This window comes from Corvus moneduloides, chromosome Z (assembly GCF_009650955.1).
Source record: "Corvus moneduloides isolate bCorMon1 chromosome Z, bCorMon1.pri, whole genome shotgun sequence".
In the NCBI taxonomy this organism is placed as follows: domain Eukaryota; kingdom Metazoa; phylum Chordata; class Aves; order Passeriformes; family Corvidae; genus Corvus; species Corvus moneduloides.
The window spans coordinates 58,263,864-58,288,703 of record NC_045511.1 but is presented as its reverse complement, the minus strand read 5'-3'; the positions used below and the strand labels follow the sequence as shown (position 1 = coordinate 58,288,703).

General features: G+C 40.6%; 1 protein-coding gene and 1 non-coding gene across 2 annotated transcripts; both read right to left on the bottom strand.

Moving 5' to 3' along the window:
- Positions 1-4,241: 4,241 nt before the first annotated feature.
- On the bottom strand, positions 4,242-24,733 carry HAUS6 (HAUS augmin like complex subunit 6). The gene is made up of 18 exons (XM_032096146.1): positions 24,567-24,733; positions 23,381-23,476; positions 22,558-22,630; positions 21,430-21,562; positions 20,742-20,889; positions 17,455-17,520; positions 17,280-17,331; positions 16,904-17,077; positions 16,132-16,313; positions 15,403-15,532; positions 14,756-14,831; positions 12,897-12,987; positions 12,199-12,246; positions 11,564-11,621; positions 10,724-10,909; positions 9,744-9,879; positions 8,415-9,404; positions 4,242-5,065 (listed from the first exon to the last, which is right to left on the bottom strand). The coding sequence occupies exons 1-17, from the start codon at positions 24,698-24,700 to the stop codon at positions 8,437-8,439; spliced, it is 2,751 nt and encodes a 916-aa protein (XP_031952037.1). The 5' UTR covers positions 24,701-24,733; the 3' UTR covers positions 4,242-5,065; positions 8,415-8,436.
- LOC116438649 lies at positions 11,723-11,853 on the bottom strand. The gene has a single exon (XR_004237867.1).
- Positions 24,734-24,840: the final 107 nt, after the last annotated feature.

Genomic DNA, 24,840 nt, shown 5'->3' with positions numbered 1-24,840 from the left:
CATGTATAATGGGAGAGATGGCACCTTCAGGCAGTTTGCAAATGATACAAAACTGGGAGAAGCCGTTGATACACTCATTGTGTGTGCTGCCATTAAGAGGAATCTCAAGAGGATGAATAAACGGGTCAACAGGATTCTTCACTAGGTTTGTCTAAAAGCCTCTTGGCACAATGACTGTTCCTACTTGTGTCATCACTCAACTCCTTTAAAACCAAAAAAAAGGCATATAAATAAACTCTCTAAACAATTAATAATGTCCAAACACCAGTGAAATTATTGTGTCCCTGGCTCCTGGAGTACTTTATGATAAATCTGAGACTTTCTTGCAGCTTTCTCTGACTGGTATTTCTATATGCAAACTAGTAAAATGCATACAGCTGTAAGAGACAGACTGCCAGAAATACATAAATGATCAACTATGGATTAGATTCATACCTTGGGATGACTGCCTACCCATAAATGAATCAGAAAGCGGTGTTTGTGCCACAGCAAAACACCATTCAATATTAGATCTTATTTAGAAGTGATAAAATGCCCAGAACAGAGAAAAAGGTACTCAAACTCTCTGCAGTTGTGTTTTTTGCCACTTATACACAGAATTCCCCAGCTGAATTATGCCTTAGGTTTTAACTTTTTAATTTTTCAAATCCTGTACTGCCTACTGTGTAACTCTGACATTTCTTGTAGCCTGTTAGCTGCTGCTCTCTCATGCTAGGTAGACGTAGCAAAGCCTCTCCAAGCTTGTTCTCCAAGGACACCCAGATTGTCCTAGGCCCAAAATGTGTAAACTAACATCTTAAGAAGTGGGGTAGACTTGGAGAAATTACATCATTAACTGAAGTTTTAATTGGAGAATTAACCCTGATATGCAAATGGACTAAACTTATACAAGTGTGAAGAAGTCGGGACTTGGGGTCCATCTTGGGTGTAGCCTTTGGCCTGCTCAGGGTGTACCTTGAAGGCCCTTCAAATAAATACCTACCTTTATTCCCTTATTCTTGTCTAGTCTCTGTTTTTAGGTGGCCATCTCAGGCATCAGTAAGCCCATGCAGAATCTGTAGACACAACTGAAGAGCTTCACACAGACTGGAGTGCAGTTATGTATCCCCAGGGAGGATGGTCTGAAAGCATTCTCATATAGAAGAGCTACTCCAAATGGTGCCCCACTGCAGTTAGCCCAGCTGAAGTTAAGCACTGCAGGGGATAAGACAGAGCTCTCCTACAGTGTTCTGCCATAGCTACCAGTAGAGTAATTTCTGCCAAAGTTTCTCCAAATGATGCAACACAGAAGACTGAACCAGAACTATCAAGCCATGAATGTAATTCAGGCTTGCTAAAAGACACTCTGGCTGAACTTAAATCTAAGTACTTATATTTTAAGTCCCTATTCATCCCATCTTCCCCCAGTCTGTTTTGGCTGGGGTAGAGTTTATTTCACAGTGGCTAGTATGGGGCTCAAACCACTAATTTTCTAGTCTTGACCCTTTTGATTCTCTCCCATTACTTGCAAAAATCCACTGACAGGATTGTACTTGAATTTTTCAATCTCAGTGACTTAGTGACATTCAAATGTTCTTTCCGCTTTACTTCTCAGTAAAAACAGACTGATGTATGCTCTGTACAGACAGAACATACAAAGCACAGACTGCAAAGTTACATGTTATCCTGTATACAACTCTAGAGCAATTTATGTTTTGTCACAGCTACAAATTGATTATTGGATATGCTACTACCAGACATTGTAGCACTTGATACTAGCACACAACGGGTCAGGCTGAAAAGGATGACAGTGGGTCACCTGGTCCAACCTCCCTGCTGAGGCAGGGTCATCCCAGAGCACATTGCACAGGAACACATCTAGATGGGTCTTGAGTACTTCCCGTGAGGGAGATTCCACTGCCTCTCTGGGCAATCATTTCCAGTGCTCTGTCACTGCACATTAAAGCAGTTCCTCCTCATGTTCAGGTGGAACTACCTCTACATCAGCTTCTGCCCACTGACTCCTGTGCTATTGCTCAGCACCACCGAGCAGAGCCTGGATCCATCCACTGACATCCTCCCCTTAGATACAGACACTGATGAGGTCCCTTCTAAGCTGACTCCTCCAGACTGAACAGGCCCAACTCTCTCTGCGTATCACGTTGCTCATGATATAATAAATAACACTTGGAGGAAAGATATTCCAGACACTTCATCAAACCTTTGTTGAGCAATGCATACAAGCTTTGGCAAGAAAACCTTAGTATAATCTTCCAAAGTCAAAAAAAAAAAACAAAAGAAAAAAATAAAGAGACGAAGGAATACAGAAGTTCATAAACCTGTCCTTTTGGAGCTTACCTGGTAATAATAGGTGAAAAGTGTGAAATACTGGCTGCTCTGCAGTGCTGCACAAAATTATGGTATATTCTCCTTTGGAGAGGAAAGCCAGGTACTGTATCTTGCACTGTGTATTTCAGCTAATGATAATACAGTGCACTTAATTTCAGAAGTCCAAATTACATACTTTTAGGAAGTTGAACAAAGGAATCTTTTGATTAGGAAGTTCATGAGAAACTTAAATTTCCCCATGCTTAATGGACAAGAATTTCTGAATGGTATATCATGACAGGTATCTTAAGATATTTAACACTGTACACTAGAAACACTCTTATTCATCTTCAGAAAATACCTAGGTTTAAAGAAGTCACAGAAATACAGAGCTGTACTTCTGGCTGCTCATAATACCCTGCTGTTCTCAACTTCCCCTTACTAATCAGTAAATTACTGCTCTAAATGAGAATTTTACCTAGAATTTCAAACTAATTATGATGGCATTCCAATAGAATCCTAACCAAAAATGAGGTAAGTATCCAACACAAACCAGTGGACAGGAGAGCTACTACTTATAAGACACAAACCATAGTATTACACTTAACTGAAAGGAGTAAAACTTCTGCTTCTATACACAGCTCAAAATATGAGGTCACGTCTTCACAGGAAACTCAGAATTCTTAGAGGCCACTTTTTAATCCCAAACTGTCGATACAGTAGCAACACAAAATGCACCTTAATTTTTCTTAAGGCAGGCCACAATCTTACTCCACATCCTTAAATGTAGCTAGCCTACATGCTCATCTAGCTACCTGGGCAACATTTGTGAAGTCACCAGCGCCAAGCTCTAGAGCCCAGGCCTGGAGGGAACACAGCTGGGCCTGCTCCAGGCAGCCAGTAGCTAAGGTGGTAACAGGATCACAGAACTTACATTGTTATGGCTGGAAAAGACCTTTAATAACATCAAGTCCAACAAACAACCTAGCACCACCACTATGTTCACCATTAAACCATATCAAGCACCATAGCCACACTTTTTTCCAGCACTTCCAGGGATGGTGACCTCACCAGTTCCTTCGCCAGCCTGTATCACTACTTTATAACCCTTTCCATAGAGAAATTTTTCCTAATACGTAAACTTCCTCTGGTAGAACTTGGGGCCATTTCCTCTCGCCTGTCCCTTGTTACATGGGAAACATGTGAAAGGGTTAAAATCATTGTACTTGGGCATGCTTGGGTATACTGAGGCTAGAATAAGATATGTCATAACCAATGTAGAAGCTAGCTGAATAATTCTGCAAAAGATAGGGAACAAAAGCTTGCTAGATCCAGTGAAGAAAATGCTGAAACAGCTAGCAAGAGACTGTGCACGCCTAGGAAAGAAAGGTGGAAAGTGCAAAGCAAGGAAGACGTTCAGCCTTCATCCAAACGACCACCAAGTCTTCCTCAGCGCAACCACCAGGGAGCACTGCGCCTGCGCTCCGCATATGCTCATGATAATAACGAGTTCTAAAAAATAGTTTGGATAACCACACTTTTTCTAGGGAAAACGTTGAATATGCATAAACTGCAACCATTACGTGTAAACTGCTGTGTGCGTGTTTGGGGGAGCAATCCTCACACACCCAGCGCGCTGAATAAAGCAAATACCTGCTTCTTGGACTTTGTCTCGGAAGTGTCTCTTGGCCCAGTTTAGGGCGAATCAGATACCCACCTGCCAATTATCAGACCTGTCAGACCAGTCTGACCAACACTGGCTATTAAGTAGCACTAACATACACAGCCACATTATACCTATTACAGTTTCCTCAACCACCCACATGCCTTTTCACAGAGCTTGTCAAATTCTGCTTTATAAGGAAGATGTCAAATACAGGTGAAGCTTCTTCTTAAAACCCAAGGCAACTGTTTTGGAAGAAAGGAGAAAGATATTGCAGAAAAGAAAAACAACTTTATTTAACAATTCCTCACAACTCTAAACACATTAGGCTAGGAGCCAGTACTTTTATAACAAGTAGTTTACCTCCTGGAATCTCAACTTTTACTTTCTCACCTTATCACAGGCTCTATTACATCACAACGCAGTAAGTGCACGTCAGTTGTTAAAATCAAGTAGCATTAACACTACCACAAGGAATAGATTTTTATATCTTTAGTGTAAAGCATTTACTCGGTAATACAGCTGAAGAAATATGCACTCCAGTGAAGTTTAGAAAAAAGGAACAGCCTCTATCAATAGGTAGAATTGATGGCAATATAGACCAGAAGTCTCAGAAAGAGATTAATGCAATGGAATGTAGAGCACCAAGTAAAAATTCAATCTGTTGGATCAAGGGTTGGGGAGGGGTATGAGGTGTAGATTAGGAGCAAATTAAGAGATTTCATTATTTCTCCTTTGACATTTCATTGTTTGCATTTTCTGGGGTTATGCCATTTACTCAACATATGCTGTTTAAAATACGCTTAAAATATATATATAGTTCTGTATATAAATGATAGGCTGTACATAGAAGGCCACTGTGGATGAGATGAAAACGGCAGCGCCAGAGCAGGCAACTGACATTCTTATACTCCTTAAGGAGACTGGAATACTGTCCCCACCAAAAGGAGTGCAACTTTCAAATCCAGACAATGCTTGGAGAAGATGCTACACAGTCAAGTGACCCATAAATGCACTGCTGTGGTTACGCTGCTGCTTTACAAATTCCATCCTGATGAAAGTTCCTTTGCGCCCAGCTTCTAACTCAACTGTTACCTGAAAGAGAAAACATACTAGTTTGCACTCTATAACATTCAACTATTAGACAGAAATACTGAAGTTGTTTCACGTGTATTAATAAAGTATATATGAAATGGTACTCTAATTTTGTTAAGTGCTCCAATCAATTGCTACCAATACAGCTACAGTTTTAAATGAAACCTATATTGCAGCAAGCTTGCACACAATATAAATCTTACTACTCCTTGAGACTAGTTTATAATAAATTTGAGACTAGTTAATATTAAATTCCAAGTATTTTGTTAAATCACAGAATAGTTAGGATTGGACAGGACCTCTGGAGATCATCCAGTCCAACGCCCCTGCCAAGGCAGGGTCACCTAAAGGAGGTAACACAGAAACATGTCCAGGTGGGTTTTGAATGTCTCCAGAAAGCGAAAACTCCACAACCTCCCCAAGCACCCTGTCCCAGTGCTCTGCCACCCTCAGTGTGAAGAAGTTCTGCCTCATGTTATGGTGGAACTTCTTGTCCTTTAGTTTATGGCCACAGCTTCTTGTCTCTTCTTTGGGCAGCACTGAAGTCTGGCACTCTCCTCCTGACACCCACCTTTGAGATATTTGTATGTATTGATGAGATCCCCTCTCAGTCTTCTCCAGACTAAACAGGCCCAGCTCCCACAGTCTCTCCTCATAAGAGAGATGCTCCAGACCCCTGATCATCCTTGTGGCCCTCCACTGGACCCTCTCCAGTAACTCCTTGTCTCTCTTGTGCTGAGGAGCCCAGAACTGCACACAGCACTCCAGGTGTGGCCTCACTAGGGCCGAGTAGAGGGGGAGGATCACCTCCCTCAACCTGCTGGCCACACTCTTCCCAATGCACCCCAGGATGACATTGGCCCTCCTGGCCACAAGGGCACTGCCAGCCCATGGACAGCTTGTGATCCACCCAGAGTCCCAGGTCCTTCTCCACAGGGCTGCTCTGTAGGAGGTCAGCCCCAGCCTGTGCTGGCACTTGGGGCTGCTCCTCCCCAGGTGCAGGACCTGACACTTGCCCTTGTTGAGCCTCATCAGGTTTCTCTCTGCCCAACCCTCCAGCTGATCCAGGTCCCACAGAATGGCAGCAGAGCCTTCAGGTGGGTCAGCCACTCCCCCCAGTTCCCCTTCCTCCAGGTTTTTGATAAACAAGTTCAGTAAGATTGGTCCCAGTATTGATCCCTGGAGAACACCACTGACTGCAGGCCTCCAGCTGGACTCTGCTCCACTGATGACAGCCCTCTGAGCTCTGCCTTCAGCCAGTTCTTGATTCACCTCACTGTCCATTCATCTAACCCACATCTCCTGAGCTTACCTGCAAGGATGTTATGGGAAACAGTGCCAAAAGCCTCGCTGAAATTAAGGTAGTGTTGATACCATCTAATCCAGGCAGCTGGACAGGCAAGCTTCAGATTGAGATGTAAACTGAGCTCTGGGTCGGAGCCTGAGACAAGAGGTTGTGAACTGCCAAATTTTAGGATAACAAGGGGCACGAAGATGGATGACAGCAGCCAGCTGAATGGACACCGACAGACACATCAGGAGCTGGGAATTGCCAGCCTTTTGGATAACAAAGGACATGAAGACTGGTGACACCATCTAGGTGGATGGATACAGACAGTGGGTACAGAAGCTGAAGACTCAGGAGGAAGGGCAAGACTTCCATGTGGGAGACTGAGGGTGTAAAAGATCTGGGGTTCCTTTGCTGGGGTCCTGCTCAGAGGCACCAGCTCAAGCTGTTTCTGTGTTACTGTGCCATGAATAAATGGCTTTATGGGCTGAGACATCTGAGACACTGCTATGGGAAACCTGGGGTCGAACCTGTAAGGAAACCTGGTCTGACTGCAGGTGAGTGTGGGCTGTGTATGGAGTCAAGCAGGGCACCCATCAGCTCACTGGAGTCACCAACTGTGAAGGGGCTTCACTACCAGCAGTGAAAGTCTCTGACATTGGGAATGTCACTGCCAAAGAGTCTCATGGATGGCCAGACTGGGAAGTTTCTTTTAACAGTAGACAATATCCACTGCTCTCCCCTAGCCAACCCATCCTGCCATGTCATCACAGAAGGCTATTGGTAAAGTATGATTTCCACCTGTCTACTCCCAGTGGCCATCCTGACTACTTGGTGAATCCATCTTGACTACTCCTGATGACCTATATTTCTTCTATATGCTTGGTGATGACCTCCAGAACTATCTGTTCCATTGTCTTTCCAGGGCTGAAGGTGAGGCTGACAGGCCAGTAGTTTCCTGGGTCCTCCATGTTGCCCTTTTTGAAGGTGTGTGTAAAGTTGGCTTTCCTCCAGTCACCAGGCACCTCCTGTTCTCCATTTCTCAAGGATGATGGAGAATGGCTTAGCAACAATAACTGCCAGCTCTCTCGGCACCTGTGGATGCGTCCCATTGGAGCCCATGGATTTATGGGCGTTAAGTCTGTCTAGCTGACCTCTAACTCAACCCTCTACAACCAGGGGCAAATCTTCCTTTCTCCAGCCTTACTCTCTTACCTCTGAGGTCTGGGATTCCTGAAGAATGGCCTCTGCAGTAAAGACTAAGACAAAGAAGGCATTCACTAATTCCACCTTCACTGTGTTTTCCATCATCAGGACACCTGTCTGCTCCAACAGTGGCCCCACACTTTCCCTAATCTTCCTTTTCCTGCTGATGTACTTATCACTGATATCCCTTGCCAGACTCAATTCCAAGTGGGCTGTGGCCTGCCTCATCACATCCCTGCATACCATCTGTTTTCATGGAAGTCCTCCATTACTAGTTCATTTTTATTAATGCATTTCAGTAGTTTAACCTCACATGTAACTAAACACTGCACTACTGGTTAAACAATTGACACTTCTGTTGGAAATGGGGTAAGGGGATAGGTAGGCTGGAATGCAGGATAGTTCTATCAACAGCTTAACCAACTCAACAAAAGTTCCAATGACCTATGACACATTTCTAAATAGCCAAATTTGTTCAGAGTAAACACAAAACTTCAAACTATCTTTGTGAATTCTCAAAATCTAACTCCAGATTATTCAAAATCTAACTGCAGATTGCAGTTAATGCACCTTAAGGCTTTTTTTTTTTTTTTTTTAAACAGCTGTAGATTATGGCAGAAAGTCAGATGAACATCTTTTCTCACATTTGAAAGATGCTGATAGAACTATAGAACTAAAGAAAGCATGTTTCCTTTTTTTTAAATGTCTCATCTTCTATGAGGAATAAGCATACAAATAATTTGTTTCCCTTGACTTCCACAGCACAGTTCAACTCCTCAGAGAAGGTTATTCATCACAGTATAGCCAGTGACAGAATGGACAAAATCTTGATGCATAAAAAACACAGACACTTACCCTCCAATTTATGTAGTAAGTCTCATGGGACTTCATGTACCCAAGACGGCATCTCCTCCATCTCTTGACAGGATACCAGCGAAGATGACAGTGAGTATTTGCTTTCATTAGGAGAGTTTGGCAATAGCATCTTGGTAAGTCCTTCATCCCTGTAAGGATCATCACCATTTTCCTCTTCTTCTTCTGGTATAGGAGATAGTTCAAATGCATATCTTTCAGATTCGTCTTTGTTATGTGTTTGATGCAGCTCCTCTTCACTTTCAGATGTAGTCTTTTTTAGCACTTCAGGTGAGTTGGATAGGGACTGTATATCCAGGTCTGATTTTTTAATATCCTCATCATTTTCCAAGACATCTGTTATATTTGCACTGTCTATTGTATAAGAAATGGAGTTTGAGCTTGAAGATATGCTGAGATCCATGCTATCACATTCTGGAAGTGTCTCATCCAGTATCCCCACGTCAGTAGTTTCATGACTGACAGAATTTAATGAAGATACATTCCAGCACAGCACCTCATCCATTAGAAAACTGCGACAGTGCTCTGAAGGTAGTGTATTTGTTCTTCTACCACTTTTCAAACAACTCTCTGGAATATTCATGCTCTTCTCTTCATTGTGAAAAGTCTGGCTTAGATCTTCTACAGAACTTCCACTCAAAGCAGAACAACCTAGTTCTTCTGATTCAGTTCTCTCACTTTCTTGAATTCCAGATAGTTTTGAATCTGAAGATTCAAATCTACGACTTATGCTTATCTGCTCGTGAGGATGAGATTCTGTAGAACTTAATTGAGACTTCTTTTCTGACACGGGAGGATCAAAGTCAGATACAGGAGATGCAGGTTCAGAGAACACAAAGGTAGAGCTCTCCTGCATACTGGGTGTACCATCCATGGAAGATTTTTCTGTCACCACTTCTGTTGGGGACAGACCTTTGTCTAATGAGCCCTCAGTCTGAATAGCTTTTCTCCACGAGCTTCTAATTTCAGTAACTAAATGGAACAAACCAAGGTAAAATTTTAGTACCTTCAAATCAGTCTGGTTTTATTCCGTCCCCTCAGTGACATAAGCAATCCAAGCGGGAATATGTATAGCTGGTTTATATTATTTATGTTTCCTCAACACAAAGGGGATTCTACATAAGAAAAAGATCTCTTAAATAGAATTCAGAATATTCACATCTTATTAGGTCTACTGTGTTGTGTTAGAGTGAGCCATTAAAAAAACATGCAACATCACTGAAATAATTATCTTTTTCTTCTTGTGTGACATGCCAATGAAGTAACCACATTTTTTATCAATGAGCATTACAAAAACAGTTTCAAACTTACGCAGAACTTCTGGAGTTCGAGGTATTTGTTTCCTTGTTAAAAATGGGTTAAAAGACAGTGAGCTAATGAGACGCTCAAGTGATATTCCTTTTTCTTCACCACTGTCAGGTGACTCAGACATCACTGACTTTGCAACCTGTGGGATGTTAGAGAATGGCAAATTCTGAGAAAACAAAATTATAACCTCTTCATTTCTGTCAGTTATGGTTCAAAATAAATCTCATTCTCCAAATCATGTGGAGAATTTGGAATATCCTAACTTTTCTCTTATTTACTGCTTAGGTTCATAATGACCATAGTATCCTACAAATACAAAATGAAGGTAAGGGACTGAAATCAGAATTCAATTCTCAGTTCACTCATCATCTATGAATCCACCTTTCAAATAAGAAAGTGTCCTCAGATAGAATATATTTAAGATATTAGCCAAGAACTGCATAAGCATGAAGACTAGAGAGATATTCATATAAATCAAAAATTTTAGCAGATGAAAAGTAACTATCATTTCAATGAAAAATGCAATTTACTTTCCAAAATAAGATGTGGCACATTTGACAGTAACTCCTGTGAAGGAATTCGTCAGTCAAATCTTAAATAAAATACCTAAAAGAAAAATTACTTACACTCCTGCTTAAAATTCCCAAGTCCCTGTTAAATACTTAACCTGTATAACTTCAGAATTCAACAGTTCTTTTTGTTTCTGAATATATGAGTGTACTTCACAGAGTGAAGTACATGATTCTACTGAACATACTATTCACTTCACCATGGTTTTTAAGCATGATACCTGAACAAACTCCACACCTTCAGTGTGTACGTCATGAATCCACTGTAAAAATCCGTGACTCTGGAAACTATCTAGCAGAAAAAGGTAACTTTCAATGTATGTGGATTACAAGAGACATTTTTTTATATAATTAGTGATTTGTTCTCTGAACTTAGTGATCATTTACTTAAAAACAAAGAAATTATGTCCCAACCTCTTCTGCAAGTTCATCTCTGGCTTTCTCAAGAAGGTCTTCTTTTTTCACAGAAGACTTTGGCTGGATACCATCTTCACCTGCATTCTCCTCCATTTCTGAAGTGGGAAATTCTTCCTTTCCATGTTTTAAGATTTTTGGAGGCACAGGTTTTTTATTTCTCACACAAGTTTCAGTATGTGAGTTCTACAGGAATACACAGGAATTATTAGTAGTTTTAAAATCAAGCAAGGATATTAGCATGAACTGCTGCAAAAATTCTGAACTGCAACAGCCCCAGTGTTTAGTCAACAAAAATATTTCAGTCTTGAATTCTAACGAAATACAAAATATTTTTACAACTGTATTCAAAGTAGGACCTAAGTAGCAACTAGGATAGGTGTTACACACAACATGGACAACTTATTTGCAACTACCTTGATCACAGTACAGTGAAGAGCTGTGCAATGGAAAACTGTGCATCCAAGCTGCTTTTACACATTTTAACCCTTAAATTCCATATACAACTTAAAGAAACAAAATCTGACCACTGCTCACATCAAAGACTGTTTCTTACAGTAAGCAGTGAATCAGTCACACACTGTATGTTATACAGAAGTCAGATACAAGGGCACCTACTTCCTACTGTCCTTTCCTAAAGCTTAACGAAGTCACTGAAGAGTTAGCTTTTACAATTTTGCCATACTAACTCAAATGTGTAAAAATATTGCTCAAAAAACAACAAAAAACCACCCACAAAACAAGCTGAAGCCCCACAACACTCTCTCACAAAGTCTGAGTTTCAACCAATATAAAAAGGACATGTTTTAAGTTTAATTTATATCAAAGATAGAAAGTTACATTTTCAATTAACAGGTCTCTGTTTTCAAATGCTTCCGGCAACTGCAGCACTGATGAGCTTCTCAACGAGGGAGAGAGGAAGAGACAAGACAACAAAAAAACCAACAATATTAGAGACAAATTAAACAATTGAAATGCAAATTTTAGAAGGCTGTTACATATTGTGTGCTCCGTATCTGTCCGTTACGATTTCCCTCAATTCGTCCCGGTCATCAGAAAGCAATTTTACTATAGGGAGAACAATGTGACAATTAGAGCAGATTTAGCCCTAGTTGTGTATCAGCCTCCCAAAAATAATAAATTAATAAACTCTGCCATTGATTATCACACAGGTAAAAAGAAGGGATTTTTCAATATATTTGTAAACAAGTGTTCTGCATTCTGCAATAAAAGATAACTGGAAAGTCTTCTGCAGACTTGACAACATTCTTTTTTCTATGTCGTCTTTGTCTGAACCATTTCTGGCATCCACAGGTCTGTTCCTATATAAACTTGTTGATATTTAACAATCACCTGGCTACCAAAAAATTTAGCCTTATCACTTCTGGTAACTTTAGTGCTAACTGCATAGCTCTCAAAAATGCACGGTCCTCACTTGTTAGGAAAAGCACACCTAAAAATGTTTTTGATGTTACCTGTCTGTCGCCTCATAAGCAAACAAATCTCCATGGTGCATGAAGTCACTGAAAGAAATCCAGAATTGTTGATTACTTTGACAGTCTCTGAGACTTACACGCAACTGCATCTACTGATGTCTAAGAATGGATAGCATTCCTTTGCTAACTCCCTTGATCTCTTAGTAGGCAACTTTCAAGCATCTGTATGAGTCATATTATGAAAGACATCATTATTCAAAAGGTCATGAAATATTCCTGGACTAAACAAATGACAAAAGGGAAAAAACTTTCTAGAATACCATTGTTCTGTGCTCTGTCCTTTGCTGGTACTGTAAGGAAGAGTAGCTACAGTACAGTGTGACTGTAACTCTAAAGAAGAGTAATGAAAAAAGTCTTGTAGAGAAAGTTTAGCCTGAGAAACAAAAATTTCTCTCCACCTGTCTCTTGAATCTCAGAATATAGTTAAAAATCAAGGAAAAAACCTTGCAATTTGGCTGATATTTATCCTATTCAGCAGCAACCAGCAGATCAATCTGTTCTCAGCTGGAGAAAGCAGCAGTTACTTTAGGACTATCTTGCTAAATCACGTAGTTGTTACATAAGGAGTGGGCTACTGAAATATTCCGCCATGACTCAAGAGATGAAAAATATTCAAGTCCAACATGTAAACTTCTAATTTTTCTATTGCTTCTTTATCAATTTCTCATTAAGCATACCATCTTGAGGGTACTAATGTTGTATCCATCATGGTTTCCAAAGCCCCATCATCTTTCCCATGGCTTTCTTCATGACAAGAGTCATAATTATCTGTGAAAGCAACGCAGAAGTTTTATTATTGCTTCCGTTTTCTTCACTTAGGCTTTCCATGTGACACAGCTGACTCACACTACTTCTGTAGACTACTCACTGGATGGACTTTCTGAACACTTCAAGAAAAATAAATTAATACATAAACAGGACAGTGTTACCAATCCTTTTGCTCAGGCAGTACCTGTAGCCACAGATGCCGCTAGCAGCCAGCACCCCTTTCTGTTGTTCCTGAACACATGTTCAAGAAGCATGATTCATCTGCTGCCCTGCACATATCAATCAGACTTTCCACCTTCCTCCAAACTACAGTCCTAGCCACAACATCATTATCCCCTCCTCTCCACATACATTAATTGTTTGGCACATTGATTCCACAAAGCACAGTTCCACCCACCTCTACCTCAACTGCATTAATCAATAAATATCTCTCTAGATATACTCATCCCTCTTGCTGCCTCAGTCCAAGCAAGGCAAAGCTTTGCATAAGCGTATGTTACAGAAGTAAATGTTTTGAACATTAGAGGTACACATACCTCTGTCACGGACTGTCTAGAACATTGTGCTAACTTTGGCACATCTTGAATAAACAGCCATTAATCTCAGTAGATCTCTACTAATCCTAAATTTCAGCTTCTGCAAGGACAAATGGCATTTCCTGTCACATTCATCTCAACAACACATCAAAAATCCAGGTTCACTTCCAGTAGTTAGGTGAGGTCAATATTTTGTTTTTGGAGTTGACCTTATAACCAGGCAGAAGTTAGTTTTCTTAGTGGCTGGATTCTCCGATGTAGAGAAAATGTCACAGATACCAATTTGTCTCAAGCTTTCTGATACTACCAGCTCACAGCATCATAGTACAGTGCTTCAATCTTTCAAATTTTTAAGGCAAACTATGTTCCATTTCCAATTCTGCGTCTTTCCTCTGCAGCTTCTAGCCTTATACCCACATACACTCAGACTGCTGAGTACTTTCACCTTTACAAACAAAAGGATCTTCTCACCACCATTTTGAATCTTGAAATTCCAATACAGCTCTGCTATGCAATTTTTCCTAAAAGGGACTGCAAATGACATGATTGAAGCAGTCTTCCCCCTTGTTTTGTAGCTTTTAACTTAGAACTCTATACTAGTGACACTCAGCACTCAGTCAATAAGAACCACCCAGTAAAATATCATCAGATCATCAGCCACTTAGCATGGTGCAACAACCAAGCCTGTCAAAGTCAGCTCTGATCAACACTATTAACCTAATGACTGAATGCAACCAACACAGATCAAGTGAGATCCTGATCAAATGGCACAGTTACTAAGGAATTAAGTATTTCAGAATGCACCAGAGAAAGGTAGCTACCTGGGGGGACACCTTCAACTTCTTTTCCTAGATGGTCAATGGGAAGTTTTACCTTCTTTCTCTCTTTTTTACTCCTCCAACCCAAAGTAACCTTTACCGTTAGACTGAATGTATTCTCTAGGATCTGTGAATGAATCTCTGTACACGGACATCTGTCTCAACATCCTTTGTGCAAGAACAACAAAATATCAAACAGCTCAGCACTGGGTTTTTGCCAAGCTTCAGAGAATGTCCAATACTACAAAGTTGAAAAATGCAAGGCAGTTTTGGTCAAGAGTCATTCAGAATCTATTATCACAGACTATCAAAGACCATCTGCAAACGCAAGAAGAAAGCCTTTTGGACTCCATGTAACTTTTAACAACTGTGGCACTGGGGGAGAAGGAAAAGAAGCTTCTCCTGTTCACCAACCTGCAAATGATTGACAACAGATAGTGTCTTCATCTTCATCTGAAGAACTAAAAGACTGGAGTGGCGAAGCAGGTTCCTTTCAAAAGGACAAAAAAAGTTACACAAGCAGGCAGAAAAAGTCAGTTTATCAACAGCAATTAACAGTTATCTAAAACAGCTTTTCTGCAAACCAGCCATCAGATGCAACAAGAAGTTTCTCCTCTCTCTGCTGGATAGCTACACAATGGGTACAACCTCCGTCAATGTGAGCATCAGAATGGAAATTACTGTTCATTCATCAAGTACATCACTTTAAAAGGGGAAAACAGAAATCAGCAAATGTTCCTAACTGAACAAACCTCAGCTTCCACAGGGGGATGGACAGAGACAAAACAAAAACCAATCTGCTCACCCTTATGCTGATCTACCATCTTTACAAGATCGTTCCATCCCATATCTTCAGTGAATACATCAGGTATCATATAGTCAAATGTATCCTCTTTAAGAAAGACTACTTCTTAAAGCATAATCAGATATGCTGCACTATGTGAGTCCCCTAACCTTACAAATAAAGCTGAAGTGTTGCAACAGAACGCACCAGTTTAGACCTAAATCCTCTCTCACCTTCGCCCTTTTCCCCAGAATCAGATAAAATGACTACTACTTACTAGATAATCTCTAAAGATTAAATCAGAAGGACACTGGCCAAGAATAGTTTCCCACTTCGATTCCCAGATTTCCTGTTTTCTGGAAATAGACTGACGCTTTTGCTCACAACACTGTTGCACATTTCTTAGACTGTAACATATAAACATAGAAAATGAAGACATCTGTCAGTAGAGGTAACAATTCTACATAAAGAGGGCAAGTATTATGTTTCCCACGTACCCTGACAGACCTTTGACACATATCAATTTATTCATGCATTTGTGCATGCACTACGAACTAACTGAAATTCACAACCAAAAAAGCTGCTGCTAGGTAGTCTTCATGTTTCTTACAGTAGAATTGGAAGAACTACACTAAAACATATACTCAAGTGAGATACACACCTTAAATTTCTCTAAACCAGTTACAGATAAAAGTTTTAAAAATCTCAGAACTTATTAATGTAACAAGACCAAAAAAAAAAAAAAAAAAAGGCAAAATTCAGATCAACTAGCAAATTAGGTACCCCAGAACAAAGACTAAAATATTAATGAAACAAAGGCAAAAAGCTGAAGCTACCTAGAGAAGAATCCCAATAAAAAGTTAGATAAGTAATTAAAAACAAATGCTAATTTTCCCAGAGACACAAGAAATACACTGAACCAACATGTTTTTTCTAAAAAAGACTCCAATAGACATGATCCTACCATTTAAGAACAAACAATCAGAGAAAATTTCCCAACAATTACCTCTTTGAGTTCAAGTCCTGTAGTAGTTTCTTGCAGTATGCAACCATGGCTTTAATTCTGTGAAGTTCTTTTAATTCGCATGGACAGTGTTCATCTCGCAACATTCTCAGGGCTTCATTTAACAACTGAATAACTGTCAGGAAATTCAGTTTTCCATCTTCATATAAATTTCCTGTACAAAACTTGAAGTAGAGCAAGCAAGGAAAAAAAATAAATAGTGAACAGTACCCATATCAGACAGTTATGTCTTCTGTAGTCAGAACCAGGACACGGTATACATTATACTTAGATTCAGTTCATTATTGTTTCATTTTTTTAAAAAATATATTCTAGGTTAAAGCAACATCAACCAATGAAGTAGTCTGTTTGACCACAGCCCCAAAAGATACGGCACAAACAACACCAATGTCATAACTGAACACCATAGGCAACACAACGGTAACAAAAGCCAATTACTTGAAGCACTGGTTAAACAAGTCAAAATAGGTTTAATGTCTAAACAACAAAAAAGTCAAAGCGCTAATGAGGCAGACTTACCAATGTAATTACCAAACTGAAAAAGTTAATGTCTTAGACATAACAAATACAAAACAGCATTATAAGCATAAGAAATTTCTGTATGTGAATTAGACATATTTTATGCATCCTTTAGCAATCATCTCTAATAATCCATTATGTATTTGTTTAATTTTTTAAGGTATTTAATTGCATCCTAATGGGGACTAAATAAAAGCAGCTTACCAATTTAGCAAGAAGGATAAAAACCACTTACTTCATGTATGTCACTTTCAACTCTGTAAGTCAACAACCCTGGAACACGCAAAACTACATCAGTGCCATCTAAAATACATGGATGAGCACAGTCTTCAAGTACAGAATCCACAACTGCCTTTTCCTTTTTCAGAGATGTAAGCATTTCCGCTGTAAGTGTCCACATACTGCGGACCTTAACAGAAAAGGACAAAAACACTGTGTTAAAACATTTGCCATAATACCTATAATGACAGAGCATCAAAACAGCATGAAGGCAGATGAAATGCTAGCATAATCACAGGTAGACAAGTGCAAATAACAGTATCTGACTGACAGTAGGTGTTGCAGAAACGTTAGAATTCAACATGCTGCCACAGCACGAACAAAATGCTCACCTTCTGAATTCTGTCAGTTGTGTCATTTTTGTTTCGGTCATTTTGTTTCATCCTGTATGCATATGCAAAACAAAAGTTCAAGCGGACTACTGTGAAATTATAGTTCATATTTCATAAAACTGAGCATGCAATCTACTTCATATATCCTAACCTAGTTACAAGGGAAAACACTTACCTGTGAGACCGCTTCCGCATGACTGCATATTCAGACTTTGTCCGTTGTATTTCTCTAATTAAAACCCTAGGGAAAAATTTAAAAGCTAGAACAAGCTTATCAGAATTGCTTACAGTCATGAACCGATCATGCTCATTCTTTCCCAATCTGCATACTGAGGCAGTTATTATACCCAGCAATAATAATTAAGTTACTAGAAATGTCTATTATCAGCATGAACTACAAACATATTGAGCAACTGTACAGTATCCAAATCCTTCACTTTCAAAAGACCAGAGAACAGGAGTACAAGCAGCTGGACCACAGAAGTTCTTTTGTCAAAGTACTTTCATTGACGTTTTCAGCACGTAAAAGCATAGTAGTCTGATTTTCAGAAACACTGGGTGCCTGAATCATGCTGCATTCAAAAGGATCTTCAGAGCTCCCATGTCTTGTCAAGAATGAAAAAAACCTATAAATAATTACACTTTTGAAGGGTATCCCTCAAATGGTAAACAGCAGTAATATTTCCCAAACAAGGTCATAGGAGACATAGAATTACAGAAATCAGAGAAATTTAGGAGACTTTGACCTTTGGAAATTGTATTTTTGAGCCTTCCATTGAAAGCAGAGCCTTTAATTATGCTACTCCTAGTCTCGATCAAACCAAGTCTTGAATATTTCCAGGAACCTTGAGATTCCACTTCTGAGGGCAACCTTTGTTGGTTTAATTGTTCTCACAAGAGATTTTTTTAAATCCAGATGGAGGTTTCCCCTAAACACCTTGGGCCCACTGCCTTATCCTGTCACAATACATCCTTGTGAAGAGTACCTCCATGTTCTCCACAACTACTTTTTAGACACTGAAACTGTGATTAAACCCCTAGCATTGCCTTTTTCAGGCTAAGCAAATCAAACTTCTCCAGCTTTTACTCATACATTTCACACTCTGCAACGCTCTAATCCATTGCAGTTCTCTGCTAGTATCTTTCCCATCTTTCACTCTTTCTCTTCAAGTGGGCTGATCAAAACTGAACACAGTATTCCACATGTGGCATTAGAATTGTCAGCCCCAGCCAGCAACTAAGTACCACACAGCTGCTCACTCACTCCCCACCTCCCGTAGAACAGGAAGAATCTGAAAAACTGTGAAGTTTATGGGGTAAGAACAGTTTAATAGCTGAAATAAAAATATTCTAACACAGATGAAAAGGAGAAAGAGAAGAGTAAAACTGAAGAAAAATGAGTGATGCATAATACAATTGCCCACCATTTCCTGACCAGCGCTCATTCCATGCAGCATGATAGGCTGCTGGTCTTGGTTACCAGGACACACTGCTGACTCATGCTCAACTTGCAGCCCCACACTACTCTCACCTCTGATTCTTCTTAGCAGAGCTAGTCCCCAGCTGATCACCCACAAACCTGCGCTGCTGTTGGAGACTATTCTCTCTCAGGTGCAGGATCGCACACTGGTCTTTGTTAAACCCCATTAAATTTTTGCTGTACAAGTCCCCAGACCCAGCATGGTCTGTCTCTGATATGCTTCCCCATTGCAGTGTATCTTCCTTCCTCACCGTTTGGCACCATCTGCAAGTTTGGTGGGTTTGTATGCAAGCGTGTCATCCGTATCCCTTGTGAGGACACAGCATCAACCCCAGAGGAACTCCACTCATAGACCAGTTACAACTTCGAGGCACTATCACCCTTTGGGCTCACCCCTTTAACTAGCCTTCTGTATTTCCAAGGATATCAGTCTGAAATTATGCCAGGTAAGTATCTGTGTACTCTTGGATGAAAGCAGTGAAACCTTTGCTTCTTTCACCATTGCTTCTTGCAACAGAGACTGGTCCAGTGATCTTACCCATGTAGCCTGAGGCAAAGTACAAACTGGGTATTCTAGCCTGTGAGACTTGAAAGTTACCATTTGGTTCAGATGCAGATCTAAATCCTCCATGTACTTCCACTTCCTAACAACACACTATGGGATTCTTTTTTCAAGCTCTTACCAGGCTCTTAGAGCTTTAGCTGAACTTTGGCCTTCCTAGCTACATCACTGCACACCTGAGAAATATTTCTGTATTTGTGTCTTGGAGTCAGTTCCCTTTTCTGTACTCCATATCTTGCTACACTGTCCTAATCAGGCTGGTTCTTTCTTACACCTGTTTCTTTTTTGACTTAAGGAGATGGAACACACATGAGCTTCAGCATGGATCTCTGAAAGTATCCTATCACTCTTGAGCTTTCCTGCTTTCCACAAGATACCTCCTACAGTTGCCTGGGCCAGTGGAAATACACTCAAATGAAAAGGCCAGCGTCATTAGTTTTCCTCTTGTCTTCCTCACATTCCTTTGGATTTGAAGTTCTACAGTCTTGGCTGCAGCAACCGTAAGAGCCCTGTAACATCTCCAGAGAAGTTTCTCTTATTTACACAGTGAGGTCAAAAGAGCACCACTCTATTCAGCACACTCAGTGACTGCATTGTGAAGTCATCCTCTAGGTACTCCCGCTCCCTAAACTGCTAATGCACCACTGAACTACGTTCCTAGCAAATACTAGGATAAGCTGCAGTCTTCTACAAGAATCAGGGCCAGCAGAAACCCACCATGAAGTCTCCCTGGATGCTAAACCCGCATCAAACAGCATGAAACATGACCGGTCCTCTTGTATAGAGCTACATTACATGCACTGACACTGCTCTTTTACTTACAGTGCAACTCCTCGCCCTTTTCTGCCATTTACTGAACAATTCACAACTCTCCATGACAGTGCTCTAGTCATGTAAACTATCCTACGCAAATTCTGCAAATTCTGCAAATTCTGCTGATACATAGCTCTATGCCTGCATAGAGAGTTCCAGCTCCTGATATTTCTCAAGCTGGGAATGTTTGCCATAAACAAGAGCTAAGAATAGCATACTTTTGGTGAAAGAATTAAGGTTTAAGTAAATAAAATGTGTCTCACAGTGACTAAACAAAACCAAATGTTTCATCCTGAGAATGTTATATTTTAAGATAAGACCCTTCAAAAGAAATCATACTGCTATACATGTAGAATTCCCTGACCATTTTAATGCCCAGGCAACACACAGCATCTTCTAAATGATTAATTTCTTTAGACTACTACGCTTCACAGAAGATCTACAAGCAGTACAACTGTCAATGAAAGAAGGTAAAGGGGGAAAATATGGGAGAAATTCAACAGAACGCATGATGTAAAGCATATAAAGACTTCTCAAATCCTTTTAAAAACACATACACGTAAGTCAGCTTTTATGAAAAGTCACTTTCTTTTAACGCATTACTTACCGTGCTTTTTTCCCATATTCTTGAATAACCAAGTCTTGCCTTTGAAGAATTTGCAGCAGTTTATTGTATGCAACTCTATGTCTTGCTCTTGCTATGTATATGTCCTTAGGTCTCCGCTTTACAGCTTCAGCAAAAGGTATACCAGTGCCTAAATAGAAGTCAGTGTTTGGACTACATTATTTGCTTTTAACACGTGGATAACTTCCTAATCTACCTAGATCAAACTGCAAGAATCACAAATCAAGATGCTCATTTCTACCTGGACTGAAATAGAACATGCAGTGTACTGCCTCTTTTGCCATTTTTTTCTGTTCTATACAGCTTCATTCCCTCACTCTTCACTCCCTTTCTATATTCTTTAGGTTACAATAATACAAGATGCCTGAAATAGACAGATCTGATCCTTCAGAATTCCTCAAGTTCCAAGAAAGAAAACAGTACAGCAGTCCAATACTTTTGGACCAAACCATTGCTTATGTGGGTAATGGTGCAGAGCATTGCGCAGGTGAACCCTGGAACTAGACCCATAACACAAGAGAGCAAAACCATCTGCACTGTTCTATCAGCAGTAGCTCTAATGACCTGAGCAGCCAACTAAGAACGACTTAAAGCTCCTGTCATACATTAAAGACATGACAGATTTACAAACATTACAAATGAAGCATTGGTATTGTCCCATACAGCTTACCTACAGAAAGCTTTTTCATGTCCTCAATCAATACATATCTTGCAAAACAGTATGCCATGTGAATAAATCTAGCACCACCAGGACAAATCAGTGTGGAAGGAGTAATTCGTGGAAAACCTCTTTCTTTTCGACTCTAGAAAAGTACAATCATTTTAAACACAAAACTAATCTAAGAAGTAAAGCATCAACAACAGCTTTCAAAGACTTGGCTGCATACCAAAATGCTGCAATTACCCACTAGCGAGCCTGATGCAAAGCTAAATGACTTTGCCACCACAGTTGACACCTACTGTAGTCAGAAGAGAATAAAGCTTTTTTCAATATTCCCAACACCCCACCAAATTCTGTACACAAGACAGTTTCAATGCAAAGACTGAAGTCAGTGCTGCATAGATGTTAGAAATTGGTGCCTTCCTCATTCCTAATTCATAATCTCTATCTTTGAAAACACTTTGAAGTTTTGTTTCATATTTTCTACTGAAGTCAAGAATCAGAGTACCTTAACCATATCTAAAGATATTGCATCATTGGCTTTCACCTCATCCACTATTACTAAAATCCAGAAGTATTGCAGTACATAAAGACAAGATTTCTAGAATCATCATTAAAACACAGGCAGCATAAGAAAGCAACATAATAAGCAATGATACCTGAAGTGATCAGTTTTGCTTCATCTTTAAAAAGCTTGCCTTACATTTTAGTCCCTTTCCCCATATACAAGAAAATACTATCAATAGTTTTTCATGCATGCGAATCAGCTTTCACAGTAAAAAATGCTTTCCCAGGCAACTTAAACAAACAGCCCTCAAGCCGAAGGAAGTTATTCTCACCCAGGGCTAAGGGACTCTCTAGACTTCCATTTAATCACACACTGTTACCCAAAAGCAAGCCACAACAGTTTTAAGACCCACAATTAGGTAGGTCTCTGTCTTCTAAATTCCCCAATGACAACATTTTTTCTTCAAAGAAGTCCAAGATAAACTATATGAAAGAATATACAAGGTAAAACTGAATTCTTTGATTAAAAAAATCCTTATTTAAAACTCTGATATAAAACAGTGCCCTCAAAAAAAGAGTAAGGTCACATAAACCAGTAGAGCATCAACTTCCACTCTTCATAATACTCACTGCAATTTCTCTAAGCCACAGACAGCATTGCTTCCTAAATCTAGGACTTGCTGCCTTTCTTAATCCAGCATGCCTTTTCATTTAAAGAGGATGAAGAAGAAGGAAAAAAAAAAGAAAAAGAAATTTCAAAACATGTTCAAATATTCAGATACCTAATTAACCATCATAAAAACAAGACTAAGACACAGATTTCTTATTGATGCTGAGACAGAAAATGAGGGGCATATACCCTAGACCAAGAACAGATAAAAGTTTGTTAAATGACAATGTTTTCTTTCCATAAGTTAATTACAGATTATTTCAGAGAGAGATTTGTCTGCAGCTCTTTCTAACTCAGGACAAGGGAAGGAAAAAAAAAAAAAAAAAAAAAGAGGCCAGAACCCTGACCATTTTCATATTAGCAGTCTCCCTCCTGCCACATCTTCAAATGTGTAAGCTAAACCAGCTCTGCTATGCAAAGAAAATCATCAAAGAATACAGGGTTCTTGCCATGTTGAAGGTCCTGGCAACAATCCATAAATGGGAAATGTTATTCTCTGTTTGGTCAGCAAGATAAATGGGACAAGTAGGTTATTTATCAGCTATTACAGTTTATATCAAAGTTGCCACAAAACAGATAATATCAGAAACAACTAATTAAGGCAAGGTTTCAGACTGATCAAAATTGATTGACTGAGCTATGATCAAAAGGAAACATATTCTCTGACCATATGCTCTTCTTCCACAGTATTCCCCAAGAAACCACTTCCTTCCCCTCCAGCAGCAGTATAAAATGTATTCTTAATTGAAGGCATAGCAGTAACCTCAGACACCAAATACTTACTTGAAAGTTAGTTTTGCGCGGCGCTTATCCAGCTTAGTAAACAAGAACTGGGCAATGACAGTAAAAGCTCTGTTGTTTGGTTTAGCAAACATGTCCCTAATAAAGAAATAAACAGCCACATCAGAAGTAGTTATGGTGACAAATTAACAGCATTTTTACTGGCTGCTAAAGACTACAAAACAATGTTATATCACAGAGTAATTCATTGAATGCTTTATTTCCTATGTAAAACTATGCACCTTTCATCCTGTTTAACACAGGTGAAATTCAGGGCTACAACAAAAGCAGTGTGGCCAGCAGGTCAAAGGCCACCGGTGATTCTGCCCCTCTGCTCTGCTCTTGTGAGACCCCCACCTAGAGTGCTGCATTAAGTTCTGGTGCCCCCAACATAAAAAGGACATGGAACTGTTGGAGCAAGTCCACAGAAGGGGCACGAAGTTGAAAAAGAGACTGGAGCACCTCCCCTACAAAGACTGAGAGAGTTGGGGCTGTCCAGCCTGCAGAAAAGAAGGTTGCATGGAGACCTCAGAGCAACCTTATAGTATCTGAAGGGGGCCTACAGGAAATCTGGAGAGGGACTCTTCGTCAGGAATTGTAGCGACAGAACAAGGAGTAATGGGTAAAAGTTGAAAGAGGGAAAACTTAGGTTAGAAATTAGGGAAAAAACCTTTACTGTGACAGTAGTGAGGCACTGGAACGGGAGGCTGTGGATGCTCCGACCGTGGCAGTGTTCGAGGCCAGGCTGGGTAAGGCTTTTAGCAACTTGGTCTAGTGGGAGATGTCCCTGCCCATAACGGTGGGGGCGGGGATGGGATCTGTGGGATGTTTTAAGGTCTATTCCAACCCCCTAACCATCTACGATGGTACTGAACAATTCGGGCAAGAGCGTTATCTTTCAAGGCAAGTCTTCAAAACACGCGCTAGGGAAGCCCCTCACCTCGCCTTCCACACAAGTCTCAGCGGGGGAGCCGGAACTCTCACCATGCCTGGGTTTCATTTCTTCCGACAGAGATGATGTGGCCTGCGACGGCACTGCGGGCATTTCCCGGACGCTACATGTCGCCAAGGGCACCGGGCCCCTCGGCGGCCATGGCGAGACGCTCCCGCCTCGCGCTCCCCGGTGAGACCCGGGGCCCTGCTCGGACTCCCCCGCCTCCGCCCTCCCCCGGCTCTCTCTAGCACTGACCTTCCTAGTCTCACGTCGCGGTGGCATTTCGGGTCGAAGCCCAAGGCCAGCAAACAAAGCCAGAGGTGACGGCTCTCGCGTTTGGCGTCCCTGACAGCTTTCGGCACCCGCCGGGCAGCGGCCGCCGGCGCCATCTTCCCCAACCCGCCAAAATCTCCCGCGCGCGGGCCTACGCCAAAATGGCCACGCCCCTATTCTCGCGAGACCTCCAGCCCGCTCCCTATACCCAAAGACGAGGCGAGCCGGGCGCGCTGCCTCACGGGAGGTGTAGTCC

Bases quoted from the DNA above. Each gene is read 5' to 3' on its own strand.
- HAUS6 (XM_032096146.1), bottom strand. From the start codon at position 24,700: ATGGCGCCGGCGGCCGCTGCCCGGCGGGTGCCGAAAGCTGTCAGGGAC. The intron at 17,078-17,279 runs GTGAGCATTTTG...TTTTCTGTTAAG, and splicing joins CAACTGACAGAATTCAGAAG to GTCCGCAGTATGTGGACACT. The intron at 14,832-15,402 runs GTAAGTAGTAGT...TCCTTTTGAAAG, and splicing joins TAATCTTTAGAGATTATCTA to GAACCTGCTTCGCCACTCCA.